Source organism: Haemaphysalis longicornis, unplaced genomic scaffold, assembly GCF_048455015.1.
Source record: "Haemaphysalis longicornis isolate Haplotype H1 unplaced genomic scaffold, Haemaphysalis longicornis Haplotype H1 scaffold_5, whole genome shotgun sequence".
In the NCBI taxonomy this organism is placed as follows: Eukaryota; Metazoa; Arthropoda; class Arachnida; order Ixodida; family Ixodidae; genus Haemaphysalis; species Haemaphysalis longicornis.
This window is the reverse complement of record NW_027526385.1, coordinates 190,196,628-190,217,733: the sequence shown is the minus strand read 5'-3', so window position 1 is coordinate 190,217,733 and position 21,106 is coordinate 190,196,628. Positions and strand designations below refer to the sequence as shown.

The 21,106-nt window shown below is 48.3% G+C and overlaps 1 protein-coding gene across 1 annotated transcript in view; it reads right to left on the bottom strand.

The window, feature by feature from the left end:
- Positions 1-6,259: 6,259 nt before the first annotated feature.
- The window catches only part of LOC144138906 (uncharacterized), a 56,358-nt gene continuing 41,511 nt past the window's right edge, over positions 6,260-21,106 (bottom strand). The window contains exons 3-5 of the mRNA XM_077671416.1: positions 20,384-20,517; positions 9,257-9,365; positions 6,260-7,610 (exon numbers count right to left, since the gene is read on the bottom strand). Coding sequence (XP_077527542.1) covers positions 7,400-7,610; positions 9,257-9,365; positions 20,384-20,517 — 454 coding nt within the window. The 3' untranslated portion in view covers positions 6,260-7,399. The remainder of the gene's footprint in view (positions 7,611-9,256; positions 9,366-20,383; positions 20,518-21,106) is intronic.

Sequence of the window (21,106 nt, the reverse complement as noted above, 5' to 3'; positions counted from 1 at the left end):
ACGCAGTGTGTGCAAGCTGAGCTTATTTAATTATCCCACGCCAACACCCTCCCGGGCTCCACAGAAACGTGAAAAATAATGAAGGGGTGACGCTCAGAAGAGGGGCATACTTTTCTATGAGCCTCATCCACAAAGGGCCTCTGCCCAATCACGACATTCTTCCACCTAAAGCACACGTTTCGCCCAATACGCAGACCCATCGCTTTCTTCAGTTAACTTGCAGTCTGCCACCGCTTCTTTCCTGTGGTTTTGCTTACAAATACAAAGATCGTCTTTTCCTTTTTCGGTCCTTTATCGTACCAGTGTTTACCAATCTATGGCCGGCGGTATCTCTTTTTTTCCGCCGCGAGTCGATGCGGACCACTCCTTGCTCCCTCGGCCATACCGTAACGAGTCAATGTCCTCTGCTGAGAACGACTCAGCCCGCCAATTATTCTCTGTGTGGCGACATGCCACACAAAAAGGGACACAACTCACGCCTTTGGCGTACCGGGGGTATACCCGAGGGCGCCATCGCTGTTGGAGCTACACCCCTCAGCAATTATCCTGACACGGGTGCTTCGTTTTGTGTAAGCACCTTAGCGTTAGGACAGGCATGGGGTCGTGAATGTCTTTAATAGTGATACGTCCAAAGGATATGAACCTTTGTTCACAGGCGAGGTACCAGGCATAACCGGCAGCACGGCACCAGCAGGAAATATTTCGGGGTGGAGGGGGCTGAACCCTGGTCAGCACCCCCCTGGTTACGCCACTGGTTGCGACGGACGGATAGAAGAACACCGTAGAGCGCAGTGGGAAAGACAAAGGACGAAGGGGACACGGACGAGCGCTCGTCCGTGTCCCCTTCTTCCTTTGTCTTGCCTACTTCGCTCTACGGTGTTTAGATGGAGTACCAACTAGCTCGTACCCATACGTGGATAGAAGAACCCGCGTTAGGGAGGCAAACTAGACGCATTGCGAGATCACAACAGCGACTAGAACCCAAAATTTCATCGAGATCTTACCGAAAATTGCCAGAAAATCGGCGTCATTCATAATTTTTATTCCCTACGAGCCAGGGAAGTTCGCCAATTTGGGGAAAATGAGGCACTGTGTGCAGCGCTGCGGGCAGAATATGGTTATTATAAACTACGGAGGAAAGAGGGGGAGGAGGGTGCAGTGAAAATTTTTTTGGTGGGGGTTTGAACCCCCCAAACCACCCTCTGGCTACGCCACTGGTTTATTCCTGAGATTGTTAGCTTCACTCGTTATTTTGTGCTGCTCGCAGGGATCATCTGAATCCTGCAAATGTACTGTGCTGCTGCGGTGCTAAGAGGTTTCTTTTTTTGAAATTTTACATCAAACCCTGAGGGCTATTTTGCAGGCTTCACGTAATACGATCTCCAGAGGCATAGCCAGAGGGGATATTTCTGTTTCAGAACACAGCCACAAAATTGTCAATTCCGAGAAATCCACATTATAAAGCGAAGCTTTTTACCGATACCCTCCACGAGTTCTGTCACGACCGTTGGTGTCCACAGAAAACTCGCGCGAACAAATCAAGGTTACTGGCACCTCCAGGAATCGAACCTGGAAGGAATAGCGAAACAAAGCGAAAGCCCATGGTCTTATTGATTAATCAACGAGCGCACGCGGAGAGGGGGGAGACAAACGGTGCACTCACCGAGCACATCTGCCGGTTTATCCGTTCCATTCTCTCTAAATGCAACGTGATAGCATCACGCGACCACTCGCACCGCAGTGCGCTCCGCCCACGGCACGAGTCGCAGCCGTGTGCGCGCCTTGCGAATGCGCTAGGAGTTAGTAAAAATTAAAAGAAGTTCACACAAATCCGTCGCACCTCACTTCTACGTCTCTGCCGCCGCCGACGGATGCGACGAGATCGGCGGCAGAGACGGAGAAGTGAGGTTGAGATAGTCCAACATAGAATTGAGATCGTCTAACATTGGGATTGAGCTTCCTTCATTTTATAACTCATGTGATTCACCAATAAAACTCAACCAACCACCATTCGTGGATCATGCAATGATTTAACCTTAGCCAGGAATACCTTTGAAATACAAAAAGGGTGTGGTTAAGTGCATTTTACTTGCCTCTGGTAGATCCGCATGTGAGAATTCAAGTGACGTCGCATGGATAATCGTTGTGGGTATCTCTTACATTTCGCTTTCCATCCACATTCACAGGGTGGATTGGCGCGCTGTTTTTTGGTTCCAGGCGCAGTGTTTCTTTATTTTACAAGTTGTGTTTTCCCAATGGCGTAACCCCCCCCTTCCCCCCCCCATTCGCCCTTCAAAAAAATATTTCTGGGTAGGCAGGGGCCCGTGAACCGGCAACGGCCTACGGGGATCCACGCAGGGCGCCTGCGCCGAGGTCGACGTAGGCTCAGCCTACGCGCGCGCGTGCGTACTGCAGGCACCTACAAAGTTTGTGCAATCCAATCCAATCTGGTTACGTCTCTTAATGTCTTTTTTGATACCTCTGTCGCGGGCAGCGACTGATAAAAGGAGCCACAAAGCCGGTCGCCAGGTCGCTGCACTTAATACGAACAACTGCCACGAGCGCGAGGAGCGAGCAATGGCCGTGCCCTGTGCCCATGCGAGCCATCTCTTTATTATCATCAACACACTCCCGCCGCCGACAAGCAACTAGTAGGCAGCAGCCGTTAACAGGAAATGCACTCATGTAGTATGTACAATACCGGTGGTTGGGGCAGCGCTACGGCGTTCAGCGGGAGCACGGCGACAAGAGTGCAGCAGCCAGAGGGAAGAAAAAATACTTGTAGATGTGGAAAAGACGTGAAATCTCGTCGCCGCCCAATAATTTGCCCACACAGCTGATGATGCCCAAAAACAGGAAACCTATCACAACCTTCTCCAGAAAGGTTGGTAATATCCTGGGCGACCAGTCGACCGAGCTCTAAGTTAATGGCGTTTAGCGTGCTCGGCAATAAGACGTAGTTCGGTTGGGAGGCCACGGGCACCTAAAGTACTATGTTACTAGGGGGGCTGCGTGTTCACGTATCTGGAGATTTATTGTGGTTTTGGGAGTCATTTCTTCACTAAGGTCACTTCATAATTAATCTTTACAAAAAAAATGAAAGAAAAAAGTTTTACCTAGGCCGTGCCAATGGACAGCTGCTTCGACCTCTTCGCAGTGGCCATGAACGCGCTGCACTCCTACAGTGCGTGCGATATACCGATGTTCACAAACAGGACGAAGATGAGCCCCCGATGACATCATGCGGTCAACTTCGTTCCACTGGAGGAAGCGCTTCTTGATCTCTAAGTTGAGGAAGCTTGAAGACCATATGATCGTCAGTATCACCACGCTAGTGCACCAATCACACCAGTCGCATATCTAGCTAGTCCGGCAACCGTGGGTGATATGCTGCCACCTGGTCACCCGGAGCACTATCCTTAGCATGAACAAGCCCTTCACCGCTATCGCGTTCCGGGTCATCCTCGCCCCTTGCCCAGCTTTGTTGCTGGAGGCATCCTTAACAACTGGGAACTCCTCGCTATCCTCATACAGTATCTTGGAATGGCCGGTGGAGGATTTCGCTTGTCCTTAGGCAGACCATCTTCACCGTAGTCCGCACAAGGGTGACGGAGCCTTGGTAACCGCACTGGTTGCCTCCTGGTCCGGCGTAGGCTGCGAGATCATGCGCGAAGTCGCCCTGCCGGGACCGTGGTCTTCGATTCACGAGTTCAGAATTGCGTCCGTGACCGGGACGCACGTATCCAGCGCAGGGAGGCATGCCTGGTAGCCGATCACAAGTGACCGCTCTTCGTCTGCACGGATCATCATCGTTAGCTGCGTCAATTTGCATCCGGAACTGTGATCGTGCCAGCGGATGATGGGGCTCTTAAGAGATTCCCAGGGGAACAGGAAGCACGGTCATCGAAGCTTCCCGGTTTGCGTCCACGACTCCGCCGGCTCAGTGTTCGTTAAGCGGTTCATGCGATCTGATTGCCCCGCTCGGTGCATCAATCAAACTTAGAGATTAACAGAAGCGTAAACGCCAGAAGAGAAGCTAATGCCTGGAGGAGCACGGGCTGCAGCGTGAACTTGGAAACTACAGCCGCTCACGATGCCCGACCACGTGCACTCTGAGCGAACAATCCCCCACCCTCCAGAACGTCAACCTAGGCAGGTCCGGGTCGTCCGCAACGTTATACGTCATGCTCACGGGTTCTTGGAGAGCCTGGTGCCCTGACCGTTCACGAGGACGAAGGCAGTCTTGGTCGCCAGGGGCGATGCTGGTTACATCCAGTCGTCCCTCAAGGGAATTTGTCGCAAGCTTCGCTAGTTGTTGCGGTCGGTCAGAATTCTTGCCAGCGGTGAGAACGTGCAGGTTGCAGGGGCACGGCTCTCACGCAGTGGGCACGTTCGCCACCATGTTAGCCTTCGCAGTTATCTTGCTGCCAACTGAGGGCACCGCGGTCTTGTCTTGCCCTGCCGGGTGACGACGAAGTCATGACATGGCGTTCCGCACGCTGATCAGCAACTAGTGAAGTGAGCGCTGAGGGTCTAGCCACGTGAACCTGCGTGCGAATCTGAACGATCTTTTCGGGGTACTCATAGCTAGTGAAAACATCGGCTTCTACTAATCCAAATCGGTTGTCTTTTGGACGCAATTCATCGAGAAATTTCAGTTCTTGTATCTTCTTTCGACGGCGAGCCGGTGCGAAACGTTTGGCCAGTGAATGTGCCTGGATCCTGTTAGAGTGATCCAATTGCAGCTACGTCCCTTTTAACAAATTGCTTTGCAAATTCACGGTGGTGGCGTAGCTCCTGTATGGCAGACCGCGGTGAAGCCGTGCGACGGGGTGGCTTCGCCACGAGCACGAGCAGCCAGTAAAGTTTGAGGCTTCCCCAACCAGCTGGATCCAAACGAATCCCGCGCCTAGCCTATCTCGGCGTCTGCACCGCGTCAAGTCTGCTCTGCTCGTTGCTTCGATCGCCTGATTTTTACGGCACCAGAATGTCGCCGAAGGCGACGGAATAAAGGAGCTGCACAGCCGGTCGCCTGTTCGCTAAGCTGTACACGAGCAAGTGCCATGAGCGGGAGGAGCGAGCAATTGCAGTGTCGCGTGCCCATGTGAGCCACCTTTTTATTATGATTAACACCCTCTTTCCATGTGTCAGGTTGATACGACACTCTGTAATGCGCCCCACTGACTAGGAGGTGGCTGAGAAATAGTTGCGCGTCTTCTTCTTTCATGACACCTAGCGAATGCCAATTCTGTGTACACTTGCACTCTTAAACCAAAGAGACCAACGGGAGAGTATCCTTCTTCCTTTGGTGGATAAATTGCGCTGCCAAATAATGCGAGGAGACGACGGTCTCCCAAAATATTCGCCCTTTTGGCGAATGGTTGCTCCGTTCCTTCATTCTGTATTGTTTCCTCCTTTTTGGCTAAGAGAATATTTTTACGTTTCGGGTGTTTCCTTAACTGCTTGGTTGATTTTACGGCTGTAATTCTGTCGCCCTGCTGTGATACTAAAAGAATTCTGCTTTGCTCAATTTTCCGGATTAGGTGGCCATTTAGAGTATTTCCGGACTTCAATTTTATTTTTTGGCTCCTTTCCTTGGGCGAATAAATTCAATTTTTTTTAAACACGCGAAACCTCACCACGTTCGGTATTTCGGTGTTGTGTTGTGTGGGAATGCTTAATAATGCTTGTCGGATAAGAGGGGTTACATAACCGAACATTCGGGCCTTTGATTCATACATATTTCGAAAAGTGGAATTGGGTTCCCCAGTCCTGCCGTTGCAATTGTGTTTTTTATAAAACTGTTCCGTAGCCGTAGGCCCATTTTCCCTAGTTTAGTTTTTCCGGTCCTTTCACGACGGCTTCGTGAAGGACGTTGTCTAAGCGCTTTTACATCAGAATATTCACTGTGCTCTCACCGATTCTCGGTGCCACATCAAACAGCTCACTGTGGAGCTGTAGAAAAATTTCCTTCGCGCAAAGCTTACTTGTGAACGTAAGCGTGGTATTGTGATAGAGGGCTTTGTCTTCCATTTTTGGAGTACTGTGCGCATAATTTCTTCTGGAACCCCGTCGGCTGATCGAGAGTAAAATATAATCATACCATGACGTGCGGTTTCAAAATTCAGTGCAACTCGTTTAAAGTAAACCGTTGCACTACCTTGCTCATTTGCTGTTAGACAGTGACAATTTGCGAAGCCTGGTTCCATTTCTTGCAGAAACCGGCGTTTCAAGAGGTTGAAAAAATAAGCAACGCCCCTTCGAAGCAGTGACCTGTTTATTATGTTTGTTCTAAAGGGTCGGGCACTAAGAAAGACGCTAAAATCGGGTAAAAACAGTTTAGCAAAAGGAACTTCCCCACAAAAATAAAGAAATGGTGCGCACATACACCGCCATTATAATGCATTCATCTTTAACACCACTTAGAGAAGTAAGAGAAGTCAGATATTTAGGCCGGAGGTGGTAACTTGGACCTACTCTCCTATTTTGCCCCGCGACATCACTTTATTTCAGTTAAATGCCAAAGATCGCATCGTGTTTTTGGGTAGCAGTAGTTTGAATAGTACTTTTTTGTCTACACAACTCCCGTTTTTTATGCAACCAAAAATGTAGTTCCTGAAGTGAATCATTTGGTGCAGGAAATGTATACCAAAAGAACAAAGTCTTTTAGTTATATAGTCTTCTTGGGCTCCTTTTAAAAGCTCCTGAGGGGTTCTATTCGTTGAGCTTAGTCTACCAGACTTATCTGATGTACCGGCGTGTCCTACAACAGAAATGCTCCCACTGCTCGGTTGAGCCATCAGTTTTTGAGAGAATGATATTCCTTTCACCACATCTGTTACTAGTGTGGTAGAGGCATCAAAGCTGCGTTATTACTTACTCTGCCACAAATAAAAATGAAGCGGGGCGTCGAGTGGAAAACGGGCTAGTGTTTGTGAGCGATGAACGACGCTTCGTTAACGCTTCGGTAGAATGGGTTAAAAAATAAACAATTAATGTTCTCTTTCAGCGTTTTAATGATATCATTTCGTAATAGGTAACGATGAGCAGCCAGTGAGCCCTTACTCCTTGATGCTCTGTCATCCAAACTGTCGGGCCGGAAGAAAAAGGGTGTATAGTTTCCCTAAGGGATGAGTGGGCTGGTATCCAGAGCCATCAGCTTTTATTACAAGGGAAATGAAAATTCTGTATATGTGCTGTTTGTAAGCGCCAACAGTGCCGGTAAAGCACTGATGATAAACAATAAGGATGCCGGTTGTTTAACTCAAATCATAACAAAATTTGTTGTAATATTTTCACTCGGAAGAAGATAAACCATATAAAAACTTTTATAGAAGATATTGTTACTGTTTCGGCTAGAAGGCCGAATTTCTGCCTGTGCTTGATCTCATATTCCTGCTTAAAGCCTTCGAAGGAGCGATACCGCCATTGCGCCCAGCAGAAATCTTGACAAATGTGCCGAGGCGGCGGCCCCAATGGGCTGTGCACAGCCAAGCAGCATTGCCCAGCGTCGGTGAAGGTCTAGGAAAGAGGCTTTCGCCTTTTTCAAGGATAAAGGGCAGCTTGAATTAAACTTGGTGTCGAAGCACTTCACTGATGTCCGGATTGCTCTGAAAAAAAAAGAGCAATTCATCAATTTTGAACGAGAATAACTAGTCACTGTGAACAGGAGAACGCGATGTACATCGGAAAGCGTTTTTCTAGAATACTCGAAAAACACTTGAATACTCGAAAATTCTTGAATTCTCCAAAATTCTAGAATACTCGAAAAATCATTTGCAAATGTACACTTGGTGTACATTTGCAAATGATTAATATACGCGCTTTGTTGCCGGCTTTAAAAATACGCAGGTATGCTCTCGACAATGCTACATTTAGCGGGAACTTCAAAAGGACCATTTCCTTTAGGCATGTCACCTCCGACCTCCTTACGCGTGCTCCAAGAGGGAAAGAGACGGGGAATTTGAAATGCACGAAGTGTTGTATGGCGGATATGGTTATTAAGATTTCGTAAGTTATATGGTGCATTGTGCTCACAGTCTTTTTCATAAACCGCAATTGTAAGTTGTTAACCTGTGGCGCATGCTTTGTCAGAGTGGGATGACGAATAGGAATAACAGTTAAGGCTAAATCATCTAACGGCAGTGTCTGTAGAACGATTAGGTTTACTGACGTGGTATTTCAAGCAAAAAAAAATGCCGGAAGCTCACACGAAAGCTTAAACCCGAAAAGTAGCGAAGCTGCATGTAACCTGCACTACAATCATGACTGTTTGAATTAATGATTGGAGCCGATTTCCTTCTTCTTCGATGTGGCAATGACCATTACTCCATCAGTGTTGCTGTTAGTGCGATTCTCTTTAGGTTGCATTTAAGTTATCCTACTGTGTACCCGTCACCCAATTGCCCTGCATGTGGTGCACACGACACCATCACTCTTCTTAGGTGGAATTGCCCCAAAGGCCCTTTTCCCTTAATGCCCACTGGACTGCACTGGGAGGAGGCGCTGGGCAGCTCAGACCTGCAGGTTGTGAAGAATCTAACGCAACGAGTGGCCGAGGTCACCGGCAAGATGCAGCTGTCCGTCACCACAGCTCAGTAACCCAGAATGTACTAAATAATGTTTTCTCTCCCTCATTTTATGGAACCTTAAATGATTGGGCATCCCCTGGGAGGGGCGTACGCTATGACATGTCCTTCTAGTTTTCAGTGAGTGTTGCCACGATTCTGGCGAACGCTGGAGTCTTTCTCATTCCGAGAAAGTGCCGCCACTATTACGGCAAACGTTGGAGTTTTTAGGCCAATCTTGGCCAATCTCCCAAAGTGGGTATGCTTGGCAATTCAAACGTGCACCGGGGACGCTGGGCAGTCGCCGCAATGAACGCACACACGAGCGCTCGGCACTTTTTTGTTTGTGAACTGCCGCGCTGTCGCCGCAATCGTGGTCAATCTCTCGAAATGGGCATGCTTGGCTTGGAAAACGGGAGCCACTAACTGCGGACGCGAAAAATAACCATTTGCTATAAAGCTTCGCTGTTAAAAGAACGCCAGCTGGGAAAGGTTGCCTTTCTAGACGCACCAGTTAGGCCATCTGTCTTTTTTTGTGCGCATTTTTAATGAATATGATGTTGCAATTGGCTTAAATAACGCTCCTGCAAGAAGGGATCCTGCTAACGCAAGATGCATTAGAGCGCAGCAAAAATGGCCACTATAGTTCTGAAAACTGTCGTAACTACTCATTCCTTTTCTGCACTTACTTGCATGTCACGCCCTGTACGTCAAAAAAATTCGTGTTCTCCAAGTCCAAATCAGATATTTCGCACTCCAGTTTATGGTGATCCATGCAGGCCAAAGAAGTTTGTAGGTCTGGAAAGGAGGAATAACAGGGTACAAATGTGAGAAAAATTATGGCTGAAACAAAGAAAAAACAAGGAACTTCAGCAGTCATTCTACTATAGTTCACTATTATTTAGCACCAACCTATGGTCAACGGGATCAGCTTCTTGTGAAATCGAGTTCTTCAGAAAGGGACCCACTTAAATTAACGAAGAGGTGAATGATCATGCGTGACCCGCATCAGGTTGTCAGAGTGGCCGGTTTTAGTAAGGACGTGTCTTGGAAAAAAGATTAAACTGTTTAATGACAGGAAAACTGATTACATTGCGTTATAGGATCGGGGAAACAGCACTGAGAACGTCCGTCGCGATGAGCGGCGGTGGAGCGACTCTCCGCGCACGAAGTTCAGTTTACCCTCGCAAGTGAGGGTCCGAAATCCGAAACACACGCACACAGCACGTATAAACGCGGGCGCCGCTCGGGGCCGCGTGATGGTACGTATAAACACTGGCGGCGACTCGGGGAGGCGTTGGCGGCGTAAGCTGTGGCGGTGTCGTATACGCTGCAGGGCCGTCTTCTCCGCTTTCCGTTCGTTCTTCTATTTTCTTTCGTTCGTCGGCCCCCAGCGAATTCTTCGTAGCCCCTGACACGACCTCCCTTTAGAAGGATCTGTCCCCAGGTCCTTCACCGAGTTGGCGCCCGATGGAGCTATCCGCGAGCTCTGTGGGGTAATTGATGCGCTCGTAATTTGGACGCAACTGTTCCACGTTAACAGTTTTATCACTTGGGCCTCCGAGGTTTCCGATTCTCTTGATGCGCACCAGGTTTTCGCCAGCAAGGTCCGTGATTTCGTAGGGACCGTCATATCGTGGGTCGAGTGTCCACTTTCGGGCTCCAATAGAACACAAAACCTTGTCTCCTACGTTGAAATTTGGAGGATCCCTTCTCGCGTCGTACCGTCTCGTAGAGTATGCTTGGCTCTTCTGTAAGTTTTCTTTAGCTTCTTTGCGTGCCATCGCAAGCTCGTGAAGCCGTACCGAGTCTTCAATGTCATTTCTGACGGAGCCAATGTTCAGCTCACCGGGTAGTCTCGGCTGGTATCCGTGCATAAGCTAGAATGCGCTGTACCCTGACTGCTGTGTCTTTGCAACGTTGATGGCAAACACTGCGTCTGCAAGCAAACGATCCCAGTCGCGCGTCTCATTGAGCAGCTTTCTGAGAACTTGCTTTAATGTTGCCACCATTCTTTTGACGAGACCGTTGGCCTGAGGCCAGTAAGGTGGCGTGTTGACGTGTTCGATGCCGAGTCGTTTGTGAAGCGAGGCGGTCTTCTTGTTCACGAATCCTCTGGCTTGGTCGGTGATTATTACCTCTGCGACGCCGAAACGTGTAATCCATCTGTTGAGTAGATAATCTATGTAGTATGTCGATGCCGTACTTGGCACTGCTATTGCATCCATATAGCGTGTCGCGTGATCGATGCATACCAAGACGTAACCCTCGTCTTCGCTGTCATTAATTGGACCAAGGTGATCCAAGGAGATAACAGTGTTGGGGTCGTTCGGAATTTCTCGTGGGTGGAGGCAGCCTTGATTTCGTTTTGTTCTTGCGTTTATAGTCTGGCAGGTATGACACGACTGAACGTATGTCTTGACATCCTTTGACATGGAAGGCCACCAATATTTGCGTTCGATGAGGTCCTTCGTTTTCGTTGCGCCGAGATGTCCGTTACTGTCGTGGAAAATCTTCATGACAATGTCGCGCAGAGCTCCCGGTATAATAATTTTCTTCGATGAACGCCCCTTGTTGACGATTTCTTTGGTCAGAATGCCGTCGTCCATCTTAAAAGCGCTGTCTCGTCTCTGGCTGTCCTCCATGAACCTGCGGCAGTCCGCGTCCAAAGCTTGGAATTTCCGCAGCGTCTCGTGATTGCCGGTGATGACGGTTTGAAGTACGTAGCCTCTCGCACCCTCCGTTTCGAGAATGTCTCCTGACATTTTTTCAGTTTCTGTCTGGCGTGATAAAGCATCTGCGGCGGTGTCGAGTCGGCCTGGGCGATACAACACGTCGAAAGTGTAGTCGGCCAAGTCGAGCATCCAGCGAGCAAATCGTCGATTGATTGCTCCCTTCTTCATGAGGTAGGCTGAAGTTGTCCGTGAAGACGGTGAACCGTGGTCCTCCTCGTAGATACAAAGCGAATTTCTCTGTTAGAGCCCAGTGCAGCGCCATGCATTCCAGTAGGTTGGAATGAAGCTTAGAGTCGTGTTCGTTGAGCGCTTTGCTTGCATACTCGATCACTCGTTCCTTTCCGTCTTGGAGCTGAGTCAGTACAGCTCCCAGTCCTGTTTGGCAGGCGTCGACGTGGACTCGTGTCTGACATTCGGGACGAAACGTTGACAAAATTGGGAAACTCTTCAGCGTGCTTTTGAGGTTGTCGACGATGCTTTCGTGTTCTGAAGTCCACTGAAATTCAGCCTGTTCCGCAACCAGATTCCGTAGAGGTCGTGTGATTTTCGAGAAGTTCGGAATGAATTTGCGATAGTGGTTCGCAAATTGCAAGAAGGAGTATAGCTTCTTAGCGTTGACGTGCGGCTCCAACTTATCAATGGCTGCGATGCGTGAACCGCCTGCAATTCGGCCTTCCAGTGAGATCTCGTAGCCAAGAAAGTTGATGCTGCTGCGTATGAACTGGCATTTACGGATGTCCATCTTGAGTCCATTGATCTTGATTCGAGCTAAAGCTTCTTCTAGAAGTTCCAAAGCTTCTTGAATCGTGCGTGCGCCTTGACCAACATCGTCCATGTAGGTCGCCGTACGTGGTAGACCGTCGAATGTGTGGCGCATTATTATCTGCATTGTTTGTGGCGCTTTGCAGAAACCGAACGCCATCCTGAGATATTCGTACTTCCCATCTGGGGTGACAAATGCTGTTTTGTGCACGTCGTCCTCCTTCACTCGAACTGTCAAGAAGGCAGCCTTTATATCCATAACCGTGAAGTACTGCGCTCTGTCCGCTGTGATATCAAAGATGACGTCTTCCATCACAGGCATCGGATACGTCGCGTTTATGGTCTTCTCGTTTAGCTTTCTGTAGTCGTAAACCATGCGTCGAGGTGTGGTCGGGTGATTCGGTTGGTCAACCACAATCGTCGGTGCGGCATACTCGCTTTCGCTTGGACGAACGATGTCTTTCTTTAAGTATTCGTTGACTTGCTCTTTCATAAAGTTACGATCCGCTGGAGAGCATCTGTAGGGTCGTGAAGCAACCGGTATGTTGTCTCGTAGTTCGATACAGTGTTCGACGTGTGGACAAAGTCCAATCGGACTTGTTTTGCTCGCGAAAACCGAAGAGTTTTTCAGGAGCAACGCTCTCAACTGATCACGTTCTTCGTTTGTCGCGTCTGTTGTCATCGAGGAAACGGCAGTTTCGATACCTTCACGGGTGACTGGGTCTATTTCGCTTTCTAGGCCCTCGATGCGTACGAAGTCCGTTCTTTCGTTTTCGCGGTGACGGCAGAACGAGGCTATGAGTGTCTCTCCGATTTCATCCGGTTTCGATGAACTGGTTGGATCTTGGACTGCGAAAGTTGGGCACTGTTTGTCCTCTTTCGTTACGTTAACGAGCGTGACGTCATTCGTTGGATGAAACGTGACTTCAACGTTGGCGTTTCGTCGCCAGTCTGAACCAAGAATGATGTCCAAAGGCTTCGGAAGAGGGCTTACCACAACGTTCGAGAGTGTTGTGCGTGTGTTGCCTACCGTAATGTCAATAGTTGCTGAAAGCTTGGGCTGGATGGTCCTGTCCAATATTTCGATGCGGTCTTGCGATTTCCAGTGGGTGACGGGTGTATCTGGAGGCAATGCTTCCGCAGAGATTAGTGACACGTTGGCACCACTGTCGATGCAAACTTTCACTGGTGAGGAGTTGTTCAAAAGTCCGTCTACGACCGGCAGCGTTCCACCAGATGATTGCAAAAAGCAATTCGCTTGCCGGCTGGAACTGTGGCGTCTATCGTCGGGGGCTGGTTGCGATCGACGCCTTTCTTCAGCTCGTAGTGTGGCGCTTGTTTTCGGTTTTGGGCACTGGCGGGATAGATGACCGGGCTCGTTGCAATTGTAACAGGGTCGTCCGGTTAGTGCCCTGAATAGTGAGAAACTGTTCGTTCCCGAACCCACACGTTCTGATTTTTTTTGGTTCGTTGGATTTGGTGTTTTGTCGTCAGTTTGGTCGCGTTCCGTTGATCGGCGGCAGTCTAGCATGGTTGCTCTGTCGATGAGGTCGATGACCGAAGTGCAACATTGCGCTGCCAACGGGTTGGCCCATTTGTCGTCCGTGATTCCAGCGAGAATGAGTGAAATTCTTTCTTCCGTTGCGAGGTTGTACGGTGCTTTCTCAAGCATGGCATTCTTCGCGTAAACGTACTCGGTTATGATTTCGTTTTCGCGCAGCGTTCGTTGGGCTTGGTAGTTAAGGAATTCCTGCATGGTCATTTTGCGTTTGAAGCGTTCTGTTAGTGCTTCTTTCCATGCATCCCAAGTTTCTATTTTTCTGCCATAGCTCGTGTACCAGTCGCGGGCAGGACCCTTCAACCGAGAGATCGCGTTCACCAAAGTCAGTGTTGGAGTCCAGTGGGCTAGCGATGCGATGCGCTCGGTCTCCGCTTTCCAGGCCTTTACGTCTGCTCTTACTGAGCCGTCGAAGAAAGCAATGGCTGTGGAAGTATCGCTCGTTGAGTGGACCTGCAGAGGCTGCTGCGCTCGTGCTAAGAATTCGGCTATCGTAACTTGAGACTCGACCATCATAGCCATTAATCGAGCCATATCGTTCGTCTCCGATGGGGTTCTGCGGACTCCCAAAGTTTCGTCTCGTGCGTCAGCAGGAGTAACGTGCCGTGGAGTATCAAGGGTTCACTCACGTTGTTCGTCGATGCGCCCGGTATCAACTTGGTCGTCGTGACGTTGCCCAACTTGTTCCGAAGGGCGCTCGTTGGCTGTTGCCATGAGGATCTGGAGCTGAGACTTCCAAGCGTCGACATCGGCTTGCAGCTTTTCGTTGGTAGCCGCCAGGCTCTCCATGCTTACCAGCCGTTCATTGCTGGTGTTGCGTAGCATCGTCAGAGAGTCGAGGGTACCGTCAGCTCGGCGCCGTGCGTTGTCTTCGAGAAGCCTTTTCACAAGTTCACTCTTGTTGCCCGTGTGACGCAAAAGGCGAAACTTGAGTTCGTCCGTCAGCTCTTTCTTTGTGAACAATTCCAGGGAACTGGCGTCTTCCGATGAAAGGAGGTGAGACCCCGGAGTCGGGCGTGTCCGAGTTGAGTCAGCATCGTGGGACCCTTGCGTCGAGTGCTCCGCCATTCTCCGTCCGCTTCAATTTTAGGTTGCCGATAATTTCGGGTAACGGGGCTTCAATTGTCACCGTGAAGTTCCGTAGTCGGCTGCGCCATGTCAGAGTGGCCGGTTTTAGTAAGGACTTTCTTGGAAAGAGATTAAACTGTTTAATGACAGGAAAACTGATTACATTGCGTTATAGGATCGGGGAAACAGCACTGAGAACGTCCGTCGCGATGAGCGGCGGTGGGGCGACTCTCCGCGCACGAAGTTCAGTTTACCCTCGCAAGCGAGGGTCCGAAATCCGAAACACACGCACACAGCACGTATAAACGCGGGCGCCGCTCGGGGCCGCGTGATGGTACGTATAAAAACTGGCGGCGACTCGGGGAGGCGTTGGCGGCGTAAGCTGTGGCGGTGTCGTATACGCTGCAGGGCCGTCTTCTCCGCTTTCCGTTCGTTCTTCTATTTTCTTTCGTTCGTCGGCCCCCAGCGAATTCTTCGTAGCCCCTGACAAGGTGTATCGGTCAGCCGATGATCGAAAAGATGATCCCATGAAACTATGGCTCGTGGTCGACGGCACGCGGCAAACGATGAGCTACTGCAACCAATTGTATAATATGCACGCTTTATTTACACTGCATATAACTCTCAAGGCTCATGATCGCATATAAGAGGTCGGGCTAGGCCTGCATCCAACAGCCCTCTTCTCTCTCTTCCCTCTCTCAAAAAACATCAAATTCCCCAGTTTATCACTATAACCCCGCACACATAAGGGGCGTCAAAATTTGTGAGTGAGGATGGCGTATTCCTTAACCACACAAGGCCACTGATTGGCCACAGTGACAAACAAACTTAGGTGAGTGCAAAATAGTCACCGGACTCCCGTCGCACTCTCATACCGAAACCCGAGGGTATGCCGCAAAACACAAATATAACTCAAATTAAACCCTACTAGCTAAAAGCATTTCTAGCGCCCGCCATGGGATGTGGGGAGGCTCGTCTTAAAGTATTTTCAATACCGTGAACGCCTGATTGTGCCCCCACCCGCCGCTAAATTTCCTTTGCTTTGTAATACGTCGAGTGTATAACAATGTCTGGTCGCCTGGCCATTGACACATCCAACTGAATTGCCAGGGTCAGACGTGTGAAGAATGGAATCTTCGCCCAGCTGCTTTGAGCAGTCTAGCTGGAGTAGACAGAACATCTTGTGCTCTCTTGCTATCTTTGACCGCTTGACTGACTTCCAGCTCCCGTCCGGTACAGGCATTCTCAAGGCGCAAATCGCCGTCGCTAAAATGTCAATGGTCCTCCTCCGCCAGTTTCCAAGCGAACGCAAGGAAGTCCTCCTTGCCAAGCTGACATCGCTTTCAACTTTTTTGGGGTGACTGACGCATTTGTATAAGTCGTCTCCAGGTGCGCTCGTTGGGTGAACACAGGTAAACAAAACAAGCGCGGTAAACAAAAAAAGAAACCTCCGGTTTCTCCCCACGCTCATCGCGCCCAAATCACCTCAGCCAGCATGAAAAAAAACCACGTACAGGAAAACACGCTATACCCAGCGAAGGATATCTAATTGCCATGCGGTTTTCATTAATCAGGGAGGTGCTTGAAGTTAAAAGACCCGTCGGCACAACAAGCACATATACTTGTCCAACTGTTATCATGGCGTCTGCCGTGTTTTTTTAAATAGTTAAGCCGAAATGTTGTTTTGATAAATAATTTCAAGAGGAGAGCATGTATTCCCTCATTCTGAGGAAATGCGCTTTTCTTGCTGCTGCAGTAGTTCCGGTCAATGAAATTGGCACAACTGCAAAGCATGAATAAAACCACGCGTGTCATGCCATGGAATTTCAATCCTCATCTGTGCAGTACCAGATCAGTGCTCTTCCAACGAAGCAATCTCCACTTTTTTGGGCGACGGAACAAGCCATAAGAGGTTTAAAATTACTCCCTATGTATATTCACAGTACATTTACTGAAACATAACATATATGAGTAGTCACGTAGGCACGCGCAGGCTTCATGAACATGCAACCGGTCCGTCGGCTGTGATTGAACAACATAGCCGCAATAGTGACAAAAGTGTAAAATAACAGATCTAGGAAGAAACACCTCCTTACTACTCAACACGTGGCCTGCGAAGAACCAAATTTCTTTGTCCTTTTATGGGGCACGTACGCACTGGGTTATTTGCCAAGACTTCGGAGTTTGAGGGGAGTGCCCGCTTTGCAAAATAAACAAAACAGTAGATTGAAAGCGTAAAAGTTGGAGAACAGTGCGTTCCACATGATACTTTAATGTAACGGCACATGACTAGAACGGGAGCAGATCAGCCGCGCAGAACCCTTAATTTAAGGAAGATGTGGCATGTGCCAGCCTGCGTGCTGATAATATTTTCATTGTAGGACTAAGAAAACAAGGGAAGGAGGAGTCACAAGCTCTTAATAATACGTTGCTTCAGTGCCGTAATTCGATAAAAATATTTTTTACAACCACCGATGTTTTCCCGATTCTTTCATTGGATACACCTAAATTGAAACTGAGGGCCGGGGGTTAATTGCCATATTTATGGGAGCTTGCGGCCCTTACTACACCAGGGCGGCCAATCCTGCTCTGGTGAGGCAGTGCGTTACCGGTAATGGTCGCCGGGGTCAGGCCGCACACCAAGCCTCATTTTGTAATTTCATCAACACGCGGGTACGGAAGATGGTAGGTGTAACATTAAAGGACAAGAAGAGAGCGGTGTGGGTCAGAGAACAAACGCGGGTTAAGGAAATATTGCTAGAAATTAAGAAGAAGAAATGGATGTGGGCAGGGTATGTAATGCGAAGGCAAGAAAACCGTAGTTATTAAAGGCAACACAGTATATCCCTAGAAAAGCCAAGTGTGTCAGGGGGCGGCAAAAAGTTGGATGGGCAGAGGATATCAATAAATTTGCGGGGATAAATTGGTCGCAGTTAACACAGGAATGGATAATTGGATATTAATGGGAAAGGCCGTTGCCCTGCAGTAATCGTAGATAGGCTGGGGATGATGTTGATGATGCTCCTGAAGTTTTTTGCACGTACCCACCAGCGATAATTGGTCGGGGCTAAATCACTTTCTAAATGTGTGAGGACTTTAAAATACGAATTTATTTCCGGAAAGAAATAGCCACTAACGCGAAAGTTCACTAATTTAAATTCCAATTGTCCATTAACTGGAACACTTGAGCAATTCAAGCGACCTGGAGCAGAAAAAAGCTTGAATGCAACAATACATGCCACTTTTGGCATACCCAAAATGTGTTGCTCCAATAGACACTATTAGTGGCACAGTTAGAGTAAACACCAAACTATCAATAGGGTCCTTCAGAAGCAGGTGTTTACCTGCCTTGAATCGGTGACAGGCGAAAAAAGAATGCTCGATTGTTTCCGGGACCTGCCACCACATGAAAAGTTCAGCACGGGAAAACCCTGTTCTAGACAGATAGAACTTTAGCCATGGAATCCTGTAATGCAGCTCGGTGAAGGTCACTTCGCGTTGCCGCGGGCCACAAAAAATGAAGGAAACTCACACTAACGCGTAATACTTGAACGTGGCGAAGCTGTACACAACTTTCACAAGCATCATGAAGGTTTAGGTCCACGATTGCAGACTATTTGCGTCGTCTTCGCTGCCGCAACTACCTTTACTCTATCATTGTTGCTATAAGTGTGAGTTTCCTTCATTATCATGGAAGTCATAATCATCGGACATCACCTAGGAGGGGCGTAGGTGATGACGTGTCTTTCTCGTTGAGAGTAAGTGTTGCCGCGATAACGGCGAACTCTGGAGTCTTTCTCGTTCCGAGAAAGAGTTGCCGCGATTCCGATAAACTCTGGAGTTTTTTGCCACTGTTGGCCACACTCAATAAATAGCTATGCTTGGCTTGAAAAATGCTCACCGGAGACGCTGGCTGGCCGCCTCGAGAGTCGAGGCAATCACACACGAACACTAGGCATTTTTTTATTTTTTAACTACCGGGCAGTCACCGTAATTTTGGCTAATCTCCCCAAGCACGTATGCTTGGCGTGATAACCGTGCGCCGGGGACGCTCGGCTGCCGTCGGAAGGCGCGTACACACAAGCGCTCGGCATTTTCTTGGCTTTGTTAATTACCAGGTGGACGCCGGGAGGCCTGCGCTCACGTGCGCGCGCTCTGCAACTTCTTCGTATTTTTAACTGCAGACACTAAAAATAACTATTTGCAAAACAGCTTAGCTGTTACAGAACGTTCCTCCCGAACTTTAAATGTTGGCACTATTCAAACAATAGGAGTGCGTCTGAAAGAACAGCGTTTAAATGCCAATATCTCCTTAGTATTGAAGACGTTAAAAGGGCCAGATTACGTCTGCCGAAATGAACACGAGCTGCGACAGCGATGTTAGCTAAACTAAATGGTCCGCTAGCTCGTTACCCTTGACGTCCGTATGGCCAGAGACCCAAGTTCAACGTACCTCCTTCACATGCCTTGGAACAAAAACAATACTGTGCGGTACAATGGAAAGTCGGAAGAGGAAGTAATGCCGATATAACTGACATCAAATCGAATAGTATGGTCATTTCTGATACCTGTGGCGATACTTTACGTTGAGCAGGATCTATTGCTAAGCATTTTGCCATAAAATAGGTCCATAGCCCAGTATTCGTAGCCAATCACTTCAATCTGGAGTGCGTGAGAAAATACCAATTCCAGATTTCTCGCTATTCTGAGTTGCATCTGAATAAAGCATGTATCAACACAGTCAAAATAGCTGTTAATACAGAGGGTAGGTTTTGGGGCAGAAGGGTAGGGGACATGAAAGAAAACGTCATTTATTGCTCAATAGCGGATGCTCAGATAAATTCATATAGCTTAACACAAATAAAATAAAAGCATGTTTGAACGAATTTCACGTAGATGGAATACGTCTCGGTTATGTAGATGTAAAACAAAAACTCGAAGCACAGATAAATATAGACTTGTCACCTTCAGGGGGCTTCGTACATGCAAAGGTATGTGAACCGTCAGCTAGAGAAATCGAACCCTGAGTTCTGGAATGCGTGCCTCTAAGTACAAAGCCTAGTTCCAGACGAACCGAGGGAGGCCAAAGCAAAACCAAAGGGTGAGCCTCTGCAATAGGTATAACGTTCATAGTTTGTAAATAGGGCAATTGCAACACAGGAATCAGCCAGTCTCCACGTCTGCCTGAAGTAGGATCGGTACAATAGATAAAGTGTGTCCTGGCGCATTCCGGCTCGTTTCTCAAAGAGCCTTTTCATGCTACCAAATGCTTACTCCGCTTCCGTGACTGGTAGATTATTAAGTCTATGCCAAGTAAGAACAGAATTCTATGTAATACCAAGATGTTTCAGCGAATCCACCTGCGGAATGACTACCTGTAAAGGAGAGAAATTATATATTTGTAAAATTGTGCTTGTATATATGTTTGTAAAAATTTGTGGATGTGCTACTGCTACGCAAAGCCGGCGTCGGACATCGGCGACGGAGGTAGCGTGTATGAGGTTTTCGAAATACGTGTCTGTTTACTTGTGACCGCATGGGACCTTTCTTTCCGGCTTTCCTGCGCTTCCCGAACAAAGGCAAAAGCCCTTCCAACCCAACCATGTCCCATCTAATACAAAATTCACTTTCCCGTCTTGTAATTGCACCATTCCCTGAGCATTTCACCTTAACAGGCGATGGGGATACTCAACCTTTGTGCGCTTGTGTGTCACAGAGTAGTTCCCGCATTGCTGCGTAGCCTTCTTCCTGCTTGGTGAAGTTGGCCGTAAATGCAGTTGGGCATTTTAAAAATGTCTTGTGACAGATGTTCTTTTCACTAATGATCCTGTAAGGGAAGGAGAAAAACACTTAACACATTCGAATTACAGTTGCAAGGCGGGGCCAAAAACTAGCCATTGTGTTAGCGGTTATTTCTGCACTTCCGATTAGTTCTCCAATCAAAAGACACCGAACGATATGAAAAGGTGTTTAATTAAAGCCCTAAGTGCAACATCGACTGCGCTGCTGTTTCAGAATAAAAAGGCAAAGAAACTAGTAGTCTCTGGTGCAATTTATGGCTGCCATTTTTGTTCGAGAAAAATGTGACATTGTTGCAAGCAATCACTGACACCCTCGACTGTTGAACCCAACGGAAACGAATATTCGGACGAGTTGCAACCACTGATATTTCACAGCGAAACACTGCATTTGGAGGGCACTAATGCCGGAATTGGATTGTAGTGGGCTGGAATTTTAGGGCGAACCGTCACTTTCTGCTGTACGTTTCACAACAAAGTTTTTAACCTCTACCCACAAGGGTTCTGTCGCGAAAGTTGGTGTCAACAAATAACTCCCGCAAAAAAATAAATGACTTTACTGGCAGCGCCAGTATTCGAACCCGGAAAAGAAGAGAAACGGAGCGAGAGCCCGTTGTC